We start from the raw sequence: 12,540 nt of genomic DNA on the forward strand, positions 1-12,540 counted from the left end.
CATACTGCTCTTTCTGAGGACTTGAATTCAGTTTCCTAGCTCCTACACTGGTGGCTCACAACCACTTATAACTTTAGCTTCAAGGGAATCTGAGACTTCTGGCCTCTGCAAGTGCCTGCATTCACATGCACAGACATACACACAATTAAAAATAATAAAATAGGGTCTGAGAGATGGCTCAGTAGTCAAGAGAACTTGCTTTTCTTCCAGAGAGCTTAAGTTTGGTTCCAAGCACCCACACTGGAAATTCTCAACTTAAAGAAGGCATTTCCTGGTCTAGTGTCAAGAAAGGAACACAGGACTATGAGACCTCCTGAGAGTAAACTGGTTATATTCTAAGGTTTTTGTCAGATGGACAAAACAAGGATACTCAAGACAACTTACCTTCACCAGTACATAGTCCCCAGGTTGAGCTCTAACTTTAAGCCCAGGGTTAGTTATATCCTCCACATCTGTATCAGGGAAAATCACCTTTAGGTTTGCATCATTCCGGCCACACAGGTCTGTGGTAGAACGTTTGCTGAACTGCAGAAAGCAATGAGAACATTGTATACATCTGTCAGTTATAAGTTTTAGGAGGCAGACACTGATGCTATTGTCAGAGGCTCTCCAGGATCAGAATATTTCTTAATGGAGCAATCCAAAGGCTCAATGTGTGTGGCTATTTCAACAATAGGACAGCATGTGGTGCACAACAAAAACAAAGTTCTGCTGACTATGTTGATGAATCTTTACAGATGTGGCTTCTGCAGGAATGAGTTTCAACAAGCATGAAGTCCAGGTACTCATGAGTGATGTGCTTGACCAATCAACATTTGCCACTGCACCTCCAGTGAAGTCTGTGTGACAAGAGTAAATCTTAGATGCTAACTCCTGAGGCGAGTGCTTCAAAGGAAGCCTGTCTCCTGAAGAGCCCTGGCAGCCCCTGAAAAGGATGTGTTCCAGACTTGATCTTGCTACTACCAGAGGGATCCGTGCCATATCATTTGCATTACTAATCTTTGTTGGTATTATCCAGTTTGGAGAACAGAGTGTGACTGAAGGGTCTATCAGATTGGACACTCCAGATTTGGCCACATAAGAGGCTATGAATTATAGTAATAGGAAATAATGTTGGAAAGTTTAGAAAAGGAGAAGGTTTTAACAAAGCAGCTAAAAGAAAAACAATTAAAAAGGACAGAGTTTAGATGAGTTCATTAGAATATCCATTACAGGTGTATAAAGCAACAGCTGTTTCAGTGTCACATGCAGGAGTGTTTGATGGACAAGGCAATAGATGGGTAGAGGTTATTGGAGCCAGAGTTCTCTATCAAACTTTGATTTGGCTAGAGAGGACTGCTGGGACATAACCACCCTGGTACCTTCTTTTAAGGCTATAATAAGAAAGGATTAAGGGACAATAGTCAAAGGCTGGATGTTGGTTTCTTAGGCAGTGGGTTGCAGAACACTGGGAGGGTGCCTCTCAAGGCCTGTGGGGGTTGTCAGACATCAACGTCTAAGAATATACTGACCTCAGACAATACTGATATCATCTTTGTAAAACCACCATCTGACTCCTGACGGGTCTTATGAAAAGTTATTTCCTGTCTGATGTTTAAACTGGCCATGTGTGGCCTGACTGATCTTAGCTATTGTCTAACGATTAACTTCCCTTTTTTTCTGTTTAAAAGTCTGATGCTTGCACACATGAATTACACTCAGATTCAGCACCCTCTTGTGTTTGTGTCTGTTTGTCACTCGCTGACTCCTTGCCCACTTGTTCTGGTTCCCTGGTTCTCCCCGGGTGTGGGACCGCGACTGGGTCTGTCCATGGCAAACATTCATGTTTCCCAAACTCATAGTAAGCACTTAGGATTGTTTATTTGTCTTGAGTTACTTGCCCCAACTAAATATGCTAATTTGAAGATAGTCTCCACCATAGCCTGTGACCAGAAAGAAAGATAGACCACAATGAGAAGATTAAGTTCTAGAATATAAGCAAGTCTTTCTGTGCCTGCCAAGATACAGTGACAGGAACCAAATTGATCTCTGGCCTAAAATCAGAAAATAAAGGCAAAAATACCAGAAACAGCTATCTTCATATATTAGAAAACTGATGATAAAAGACAATGACCTGTCAGAAATGTAGAGCAAATGAATTGAGTCCTCAATTCACTCCTGCTTTCAAACAGAAAGGCACATGTCAGTCAGAGCATGTAAAGCAGAGATGTACAACATGAAAGATCTGCTGGATAAAGTAGAAAATTGTAAAGCAAGTTCTGGAAAAAGAGAATTAAGTAGAAACAAGAACTGAATTATCTCTGGGTTTCCCGATTCTTTGCTAAATACATATGTGTAGGGTAAGAATTCCATAGACTCAGGTCAACACAGTAATCTGGACACTGTCAGTGAGACAGTTTGGCATTACACATCTGTTCCTGGAACATGTAGTGTGCATATCAACATGATTAGTATGCAGGTGGGAGAGAGGACTCAGTGTAGAAGAAGACCTAGCTCTACAAGCATGAGGACTTGAGTTTCAATCTCCAGTACCCACATAAAAAGCCAGGCGTGGACACAGATGCCTGAGGTCCCAGTGATGGAGAGCAAAGAAAATCAGATGTCTGTCAAGAGCCTGGCAACCAGTCAGCCTAGCAGAAAGGAGAGCAGAAACAAGCCCTCCTGGTTGGCCCTCCTCTTCGCCAGCTGCAGCATGTCACTTCATACAAGGCCATCTGCTAGTGCTCTCAGTGTAGGGACCTGGAATCCCTTCCTAGTATCCCCACACTTAGCCAAGAAGCCTACAGGACCAAGCTTTCTAATAATTGTGACTAAAACATACCTGAACAAATGTAAACAATAAATCTAGTTCTAAAATTACACATATAGCTTCCAGAAAAATGAAACAGACATATTTCTCACAAAAAGCAACTATCGTCAATATTTTATAAATATATATAAAACATTAAAAAATAATTGACAAATAGAAATTTCAAAAACTAAACAAAAGAAATAGACTCAAGAAAAATAAACAAAGCCTCAGACACTTGTGGAACAATACAAAAACCTATCACTTGTGTTTATACTGCATCACAATTCAGAAAAGTGTTCAATCTAGCAGCAGATATACTAAAACTTTAATAACACAGAGTGGCAGAAGAGGGGAAAAAGTATTCAAGTAATTCAAGTAGTCAAGTAACAACTAAACATTTTCTCAAATTTGTCAAGTAGTATAAAATCTTAACAGAGGAAATCCATACCAAGATACATTACAGCCAAACTTCTAAATAAAAAAACCTTGAAACCAACTGCTCTCTGCATCTGAAGACACAGCTCTGAGGACAGCCACCTGCAAACCAGAAAGTGGACCCTCACAAGAATGTAGCGGTATATTTCCTGCTATATTAAACTCAGTATTTTGGAAGGAGCTAATGTGGGAAGAGTAAGGAGAAGGAAAAGGAGGAGCTAGGGAAAAGGAAGGGAAGAGAGAAGGGGAAAATGGCGGTAGTTGTACATGTGTCTCCAGCAGTCTAAGGTAGTTGTAATATCTAGGTTAGGTATCAGGTAACACCTCTATAATTGTGTGGGCTTATTGTTATTTGAGTATTACCAAATATATAAAGCTACTGGATAATCTTTAAACATTAGAGTCTCATTTCTACCAGGTACTGCGTGGATGAGTACTACATGGATGGCGGGATGGTCTGGCAGAGCCATCTCCCATGCTGGCATCTCCTGGGTGCCAGGGCCAGTGTTTCTGGCTGGCCGTTTCTAGCTGTGGCACGCCCATGGCCTCTGGCCACTTCCAGCTGTGGAGCACTTGGCTTCAGGCCTTGGAGCATGGCAGCTTGAGCTAGGCAGAGCCACCGCTTAGATGGTCAGCCTGCGCAGCCCCATTTATTAAATATTAACAGTAACACAAGAACATGACTCTGCTCATCTCTGACTTCCAGCCACAAAATTGGAAAAAATAATTTCTACTATTTAAGCCAAAAAATAAAAAGGAAGGAAATAAGGAAGGCAATAGAAGGAAAAGGAAATAGAGAGGAAAGGGAAAGGAGGAAGAGGGGGCAGAAAAAGAGAAGGGGAAAGGAAAACAGAAAGATCAATAAACCTTGATGTTTCTTTTCTAAAAGAGATATATCTTTCCTAAAATTAGAAAATTCCAATAAAAACATCCATGATTTCTCACCAGAAACATAAAGGCTAGCAGGAAATGGCACATTTTTCAAGACCAGAAAGGAAAACATTAACAACTCAGATTACAATAAAAAATATCCCTCAGGGGCTGAAGAGACAGCTTAGCAGAGTTAGAGCACTGGCTGCTCTCTCATAAGGACCACAGTCCAGACCCTAGCACCCACTTAGAGGGATTCACAAATGTCTGTAATTCCAGCTCCAAGGGATCTGACGCCCTCTTTTGACCTCTTTGAGCACTCAAATACACAAATGCACAAACATTTGTGCACGCTCTCTCTCTCTCTCTTTCTCTCTCTCTCTCTCTCTCTCTCTCTCTCTCTCTCTCTCTCTCACACACACACACACACACACACTTACTTACAAAATAATAAAAATAAATTTTTAAAGATACTATTCTTGAGGAAAGAAACAGGAATAAAGACAACCCAAAATTAACAAAATTTAAACAAATTTATCACTAGAATATCCACAGGAAGTTCTCTAAATATAAAAGAAAATACTTGGTACATTGAGAAGAAAAAAAGAAAACTGGCATGATTATATACATAGAAAATTCAAAACTCTAACAAGTAAGCCGGAACCACTAAGTTTACCAAGGTCATAAGACACAAGATAAAAAGTAAAAATTAGGGGCAGGGATGGTAACGTTTGTCTAGCGTGCAGAGGCCCTGGGTTTGGTGCAACACTACATAATCTGAGCATGATATATACTCCTATAATCACAGTGCTTAGGAAGATATAGGCAGGAGGTTCAGAAGTTCAAGGTCAAGGTCATCCTGACTCTGTCTCTGAATGCTGGGATTAAAGGTGTGTGCCACCATGACCAGCTAAAAAGTAAAATTTTAAAATGAAAAAAAAGAAAGAGGTATGTGACCTTACCCCTTCAACCAATACCAGCTGGGTACAACCCACTGAGGTCTTATTGGCTTTTGAAGCTTCTTCTCTAAAGACAGTAATAAGTTCCTCCAAACGCCTTAATTTTACTTCTTCTGGAACATCGTCCTTCAGCCTATGATATGCCCGTGTCTTCTATAAAACAAAACAGGATAAAGGTTATTAAGGACTTGTGGAATCCTCAGAGCACAAAGGGGGAATATATTCATTCTAACTACCAGTTACAGACATATAATTTGGTCTAAAGCTCAAACCTAAACCAGATTTACTTCTCTGGTTCTAGAAACATTCCGTGAGAAAGGGTAACTGAAATGGAATCTTTGTAGAGTCATTCTAAATTTAGCAAATGAAAATCACACACATGGCTGGCAGAATGGCTCAGTGGGTAAAGGTGCCTACAACCACGTCTGATGACCTGATTCAATCCTAGAACCCACGTAGTGGGAAGAAAGAACTCCAACAAGTGGTCCTCTGACCTACACACAGACTCTGCAGTGCATGCAAGCCCTACAAAAATATATACACAAAGTAAACAAATAAATAAATATAAATAAATGAATAATTTTTAAAAGAAAATCACAGACTCAAAATTAGTCTTTATATTTGTCCTAAGCTTGTATTTGGACACAAACTATATAATCCATACACTAAGCTATATACTAGTGTTGTTTGTAGGGACACGTAAAGCAGTCTAAATACTCACCAACTAGTACCTAGTAAACTGTCATTTATCAACACAATGGAGTACTGTGCAACTGTTACTAAGATAGCTCCACATGTACTAATGTAATTGTCCCAAAATACTCTGCAAACTGAAATTAGCAAAGCACAGATCAATATGCAAGTCTTTGGTATGAAAAGTATTCATGTTTATGAACACATGAAATATACCTGAAAAGTAATAGAGTAGTTGCCTACAAGAAAGAAACAAAACCTGGTAGCAGCAAAATGATGACATGTTTTAACCTTTGTACTTTACACTGTAAGCACATATTAATTACCCTGTCAAAAACAATAATTATCCTTGAAAAGTGTTTTAAACCACCATGGGTCTGTGTGTGTGTGTGTGTGTGTGTGTGTGTGTGTGTGTGTGTGTGTGTGTATAGATAGTTACATATGTCTTTATGCTCATGTTCAAGCCAGATAGAGAACTACTGAGCTAGGCAAGACCCAAGGAATAAAAGCAAAAGCTAAATACCACTGTCTGGAAATTCAAACCAACCTACTCTGAAAGACGTACCATACCCACCAATGAAAACAGAATGGGGAATGGGTGTAAGATCTTAAGGCACAGGGCTCTACTTGGTTATAATGACAACCATCCTGATGGCAGTTACCACATAGGAATCAAAACTCTAAGTGCATTATATACACCATCTTATTTAAACCTCAGAACAACCCTGAGCTGGTATTGTTAATCCCACTTCACAAAGCACTAAGGACTTTAGACAAGGTCACTGTTACTACATGACCGAGGCACAATTTGAGTGTCATATTTCCACTGTGTGTGAAAGGCCATTTCCCACCTAGACCAGCCTCATAATTTCTCTTGTGAATCTTGATGGCCACAAAAAAAAAGAAGCAATAAACTATACAGGCTCCCAGAAGCCTCATTTCTGAAATAATTTTGTAAAAAACACTGACTACAGAATATTGTGCACTAGGCTTTGGTTTTGTCTTGGTTTTCTTATTAGTTTTTAGTTTGTTTTTGAAACAGTCTTAGACTGTAGCCCAGGCTGTTTTTATACTTGAGATTTCCCTGCCTCAGCCTCCTAAATGCTGGGATTACAGGCACATATCACCAAACCCAGCAACCATAAAATATTTCATAAATAGGACAACTAGCATGGTATTTTTTCCTATCAAACTGCTGAAGTTTGCTGGTTGTAGTGGCTCACACCTACAATGCTAACACTCAGGCAGCTAAAGAGTAGAAGGAAAACAGGATTGAGGCCAGCCTGAGCTTCACGGTAAGACCTTATCTCAAAATAATGGCTAAAAAGTGACATATAATAAATAAAAATTAACTAGAGAAAACAATTGATAGTAAGAGTAAGTGGCAATTTCTGGACCCCAACAAGAGAGAGACCTTGTTGTAAAAAAAAAAAAAAAAACTTAAAAAAAAAAAAAAAGATCCTGGGATTTTACCGGGTCTGTCTTGCTGTCACACCCTTTTCTGCCAGACCATTGCCAATCAGTCCCAGGCTAGTAAGAGAATGATGCTAACTGTCCCCCGTCAAGGACTTACTTGCCTCATGCTGTATGCAAAGAGAAAACCAGTATTGTACTGAACCTCTCGAAGTAAAGACACTGTCTGCAGGTGATCGTCCTCTGTCTCTCCACAGAAGCCAGTGATAAAGTCACTGCTGAGGCTCACACCTGTCAATATACAACAAAGGACAAAGACCTTCGCTTAGAGTACTGCAGCCGCCTACCTCCAGAAGGAATGTGGGTGTCGACAGACAACAGAAGGAAGGAAAGTAAATGAGACTACTCAGCGCGCATCTAAGTAAAAAAGAAGTCATGCAGAACATGGTGGTGCATGCCTTTAATCCCAGCACTAGAGAGGCACAGACAACAGAAGGAAGGAAAGTAAATGAGACTACTCAGCGCGCATCTAAGTAAAAAAGAAGTCATGCAGAACATGGTGGTGCATGCCTTTAATCCCAGCACTAGAGAGGCAGAGGTAGGTGGATCTCTTTGAGTTCAAGGCCAGCCTGGTTACAGAGTGGATTCTAGGATAGTCAGGTTACACAGAGAAACTCTGTATTAAAAACCAAAAAAGGAAAAAAGAAAGAAAGAAAGAGGAAGTCATTATAGAGCAAGAGGAGAGAGGCTTGCTTTTCCACATCAGGCCAAAACTGGCTTCTCATTTCACATTTCCTTCAGCACTAGGGAATAATTCTTGGCTTTACATGCTATATCCAGAGATACTGCAAAAGTGCAGTTTCCAACTGGTTAAGAGAGGGTTAAAGACTGAACCTTACTATGTGCTAGATAAGTATTCTCCACTAGCATTCCAGCTCCTGGGTCCTACTTTTATTAGTGAGTCTTTCCATACTTCACACAAACATATACAGCTATGTAATTTGTTTTGTTGCTATCATTTGGAGGTAGAGGATCATTTTTCTACAGTGCTAGGGACAGAACCTAGGGCATTGAACATTCTACCTCTAAACTAGACTATATCTATATATTTTAATTAATTTGTAACAACTGAGCATATGTATATATGATCAAACACTGATTTACAAAACAGTAGCAAGAATTATCAGATACTGAGTATGTAGAAAGTGTTATATGTCACTAGCTATTCAATTGCCACCAAAATTTTTTTACTCTATTTTATAAATGACAAATCTTTGTTGTCACATAGTCAGTAACACAGTACTCACTACAAAGCCAGTACACCCAGCTGTAGCAGCATCCTGACCCATCAAAACACAAATAAGTGTGCAAAATACACAAGTCAGGAATTAGAACTTGGGGCTAGGTGTGGTGGCACATCCCTTGAGTCTCTGCATAAGGGAGACAGAGGCAGGCAGATCTCTGTGAGCTTGAGGCCAGCCTAGTCTACATAGTAAACTCTAGGCTCAGAAAGAAAAAACAATAGAATTTGAGGGAAATTTCAGACAACATTCTCAACAAATCTTAGCAAAACAAATCAAACAGACAGTAATTTTATTAGAAGAAAGGGGAAAGGAAAAGCATATAATGGAATCATATCTAAAATCTGCCATAAACCTAATTATAGCTGAATACATGGTAACACATGTTTATAATCCAAGCAATAGCAATGAAAGATCAAATTCAAGGCCAGGCCACCCTGAGCAACAGAACAACACACAGTGTCAAACCCAAGTGCAGGGATGCAGCTCAGGGGCAGAGCCTATGCCTGTAAAACATGAGCAACACACACACACACACACAATCACAGTGGCAAAGCCTATCCCTGTAAGACATGGGCAACACACACACACAATCACAGTGGCAAAGCCTATGCCCGTAAGACATGAGCAACACGCAGACACAATCAGAAAGATAGAGAGGAAAGTGGGACAGAGAGAGGAAAATAGAGAAGCAGAATATGAACATAGAAGCAGCAAAAACTATGACATGACAGCATAATGCCAGAGGCTGGTAGTTGAACAAGATGACTGTGGACTGTGGTAATGTACTAAGCATTTCTTAAATGTACCTGGTATGGACTCTCTGATATGATGAACTAATGCCACATATGCTTCTATTGAGTATCTGCAGTAAACAACAAAAAGAAAAGACGCAGATGAACTATTCATCCTTTTTAGGGAAGGGGAGGATAAGGTTACAAGAAGGTCTCATGTAGCTCAAGTTAGCCTTAAACTTCTGTTCTTCCTGGCTCTACTTCCCAAGTGCCAGCATCATAGGAGTACACCGCCACTCCTGGCCCAATCTTATTTAAATGAATGCTATACAGAGACAACACTATGAATTTAAACATGTATTCATTTTTCAATCCACAAATGTAGAGGAGTACATACAACACCCCTTGGGGCAGTAAGATGTCTCAGCAGATAGATGCTTGTTACCAAACCTGATGACTGAAGTTTGATCCCTGGAACATACATGGTAGAAGAAGAAAACAAACTCATGACCCTTGTCCTCTGCTTTCCAAACACACACACTGCAGCTCCTAAGGACTTTACATTTAACCAATCAAAAAAGAATCAAACACTTAAGCAGATCGCTAGGGTTGGAGAGGTGGCTCAGTGGTCAGGAGCACTATCTATTCAGTTCTTGGAAGCCACATGGCAGCTAATAACCATCTGTCACTCCGATTTCAGGGGATCTGATGCCTTCTTCTGGCCTCCTTGAACAATGCATACATGTGATATAGATATACATGCAGGCAGAAGACCCATACACAATAAATAAAATTTTAAAATAAAATAAGTCCCTTAATCTTTGCCTCTGTGAAAACTAAGGCAAAGTTCTAGTTCTATGAACTCTGTCTGCGTCGTTTTATAGCCAGTCTCACCAAAGTGAATCATGTGACCTGCATTTATAGTCTAAGACCTAAAAACCTTTATTACTCCTGCAAGTTTTTAAAGTCTAAAATTTCACAAGGTGATAGTAGAGCACACTTTTAATCCAAGCACTGGAGAGGTAGTGGCAGGCAGATCTCTATGAGTTTGAGGCCAGCCTGGTCTACAGAGTAATTTCCAGGACAATCAGGGCTACACAGTGAAACCCTCTCTCATTAAAGACCAAACGAATCAAAACAACACCCCCCTCCCAATACACAAAAAAAATAATAAAATTTAAAATATGGCGCCCAGTAAACACTTATTTTTTAAAATGTTAAGCAAATAGAGACTCAATTCCTATTCTGTTTAGTGACTGCACAGCTGCAAGTTCAACTGTCCACAGAAGGGCTGGAGAGATGGCTCAGTGGTTAAGAGCACCAACTATTCTTCTAGAGGTCCTAAGTTCAACTCCCAGCAACCACATGATAGCTCACAACCATCTGTCATGGGATCTGATGCCCTCTTCTGGTGTGTCTGAAACAGCGACAGTGTACTCATATACAATAAATAAATCTTTAAAAAAAAAAAAAAAAGATTTTCAACTGTCCACAAATTTGCTCAAACAATAATCACTTATTAATTCGCTTCTGTGTGTTGTATACTTTACTAGGTCCTAGCAACAAATGCAATCTATAGTTATTCAGGAAAACTGGAAAGGTAAAGGATGCCCTCTCCCCAAGTAAGTCTGACCCTCTCCGCATGGCATCCAGTACGCGGTTGCTTCCACTCTGGGCTGGCAGGTGGATCTGCTTACAGATGTTGTGTCTCTCACGAATCAGCTGAAGAACCTGATTAAACAGAACACATCATGGGTTACCTAAGGCTAACCAAAGAATCATGTAGAAAAACAATATTCTCTACATTCTGGGAGGATGTTGCTGTTGTTTTGTTTCAGTTTTTGTATTGTTTCATTTAAGACTAGATTTCTCTACGTAGATAAGGCTGGCATACAATTCAGCAATCTGCCTGACTGTGTCTGCTTCCTGAGTGCTGGAATTGAAGGCATGTAACACAGTGCTCAGTAGAAGCTCAGTAGAATATTCCTCTCGCTGTTTCTCCTCAAAGGCTAATTTTCCAGTAATCAAAAGTTTGATTGGGTGCACACATTTAATCCCAGCACTTGGGTGGCAGAGGCAGGCATACCTCTGAGTTAAAGTGAGTTCCAAGACACCCAGGGCTACACAGAGAAACCCTGTCTTGGGGAAGAAAAAAAAAACAGAAGACATAGTCTTACTAAGTTGTCCTAACTGTCCTGGTACTCACTATGTAGCCAAGGCTGGCCTGGAACTCATAATCCATTTGTGTCAACTTCCCAAAGCTAGGATTATAAACATGAATCACATACCAGACGATAGCTGGGATTTGAGCCCAAGTGTGTCTCAGGCTTCCGTCTAGGTAAGTCATATTGCCTCCTTCTGTCCTCACTGTATCTCCACCACAACCATCACTACCGTGCAGCTGCCCACCCTGACAGAACAAGTGATCCTAAGCTCCCATTCAAAACCATCCTATTGCCTTCCTGACCCTGAGAGACTTTAAAATCTTCCCAAAGGTCTGCAAGGAGATATTGTAATGTAACACAGAATCCTCAAAGCAGGAGTCAAGGTCTCTGCTAGATACTACTGGATCCAGGCAATAATATGCTTTAGGTGCTGATAACATTTGTTACAACACTAAATATCATCAACACCCACCTCATCAGGAAAATCCTTGGGGTGAGGAGAGGTGAAACGGATCCTCATTTCAGGATCTATTCTTGAAACGTGATCCAGAAGGTGAGAAAAGCGAAGCCCTCCTTGTTTGGGTTTATAGTTGGTGGTAAAGCCACGGCTGAGGTTGGCAGACCCTGCATTATTGAACTGGACTTCTGAATTGTCCCGAAAACTATTAACATTCTGACCAAGAAGTGTCACTTCTTTTAGCCCCTGAGAACAGGAAAGACATGTTGAAAACAAGTTTAAAACTTAGTGAACAGCTTCATGTCAAACCACTGATTAAAAACTAGCTAAATCAGGATCGGAAGAGACAGCTTAGCAGTCAGGAGCACTGGCTGCTCTTCCAAAGGACCAGATTCAAATCTCAACACCTGCATGGCAGTTGGCAACTGTCTGTAATTCCAGTTCCAGGTTATCTGATACCCTCATACATGGAGGCAGGCAAGACATGGAGGCAAAACACACATTTAAATAAATTTTTAAAAATATTAAATGAGCCTACCAAGAAACATATAGAAGTCTATCTTTAATCTGATAGTTCCACGCTTGAGTATCTTTTCCAAAGACTGAACAACAGAATGAAGCCTGAAGTAAAGAACGTACAACCAGTAATCCCAACTCAGGGAGTGAAGGCAGGTTCCATTATCACCAACCCCTTAAACAGAATATCTATCCTAAAGGAACTT

The 12,540-nt window shown here is 40.3% G+C and overlaps 1 protein-coding gene across 2 annotated transcripts in view; it reads right to left on the reverse strand.

Moving 5' to 3' along the window:
- Window positions 1–12,540, reverse strand: part of Cdk5rap1 (CDK5RAP1 mitochondrial tRNA methylthiotransferase) — a 28,539-nt gene that overhangs the window by 1,508 nt on the left and 14,491 nt on the right. For both annotated transcript variants that reach the window (XM_034496764.2, XM_034496765.2), the window contains exons 8-13: window positions 11,834–12,064; window positions 10,830–10,927; window positions 9,272–9,327; window positions 7,322–7,452; window positions 5,059–5,208; window positions 385–525 (exon numbers count right to left, since the gene is read on the reverse strand). In XM_034496764.2, coding sequence (XP_034352655.1) covers window positions 385–525; window positions 5,059–5,208; window positions 7,322–7,452; window positions 9,272–9,327; window positions 10,830–10,927; window positions 11,834–12,064 — 807 coding nt within the window. The remainder of the gene's footprint in view (window positions 1–384; window positions 526–5,058; window positions 5,209–7,321; window positions 7,453–9,271; window positions 9,328–10,829; window positions 10,928–11,833; window positions 12,065–12,540) is intronic.

This window comes from Arvicanthis niloticus, chromosome 2 (assembly GCF_011762505.2).
Source record: "Arvicanthis niloticus isolate mArvNil1 chromosome 2, mArvNil1.pat.X, whole genome shotgun sequence".
Classification (NCBI taxonomy): Eukaryota; Metazoa; Chordata; class Mammalia; order Rodentia; family Muridae; genus Arvicanthis; species Arvicanthis niloticus.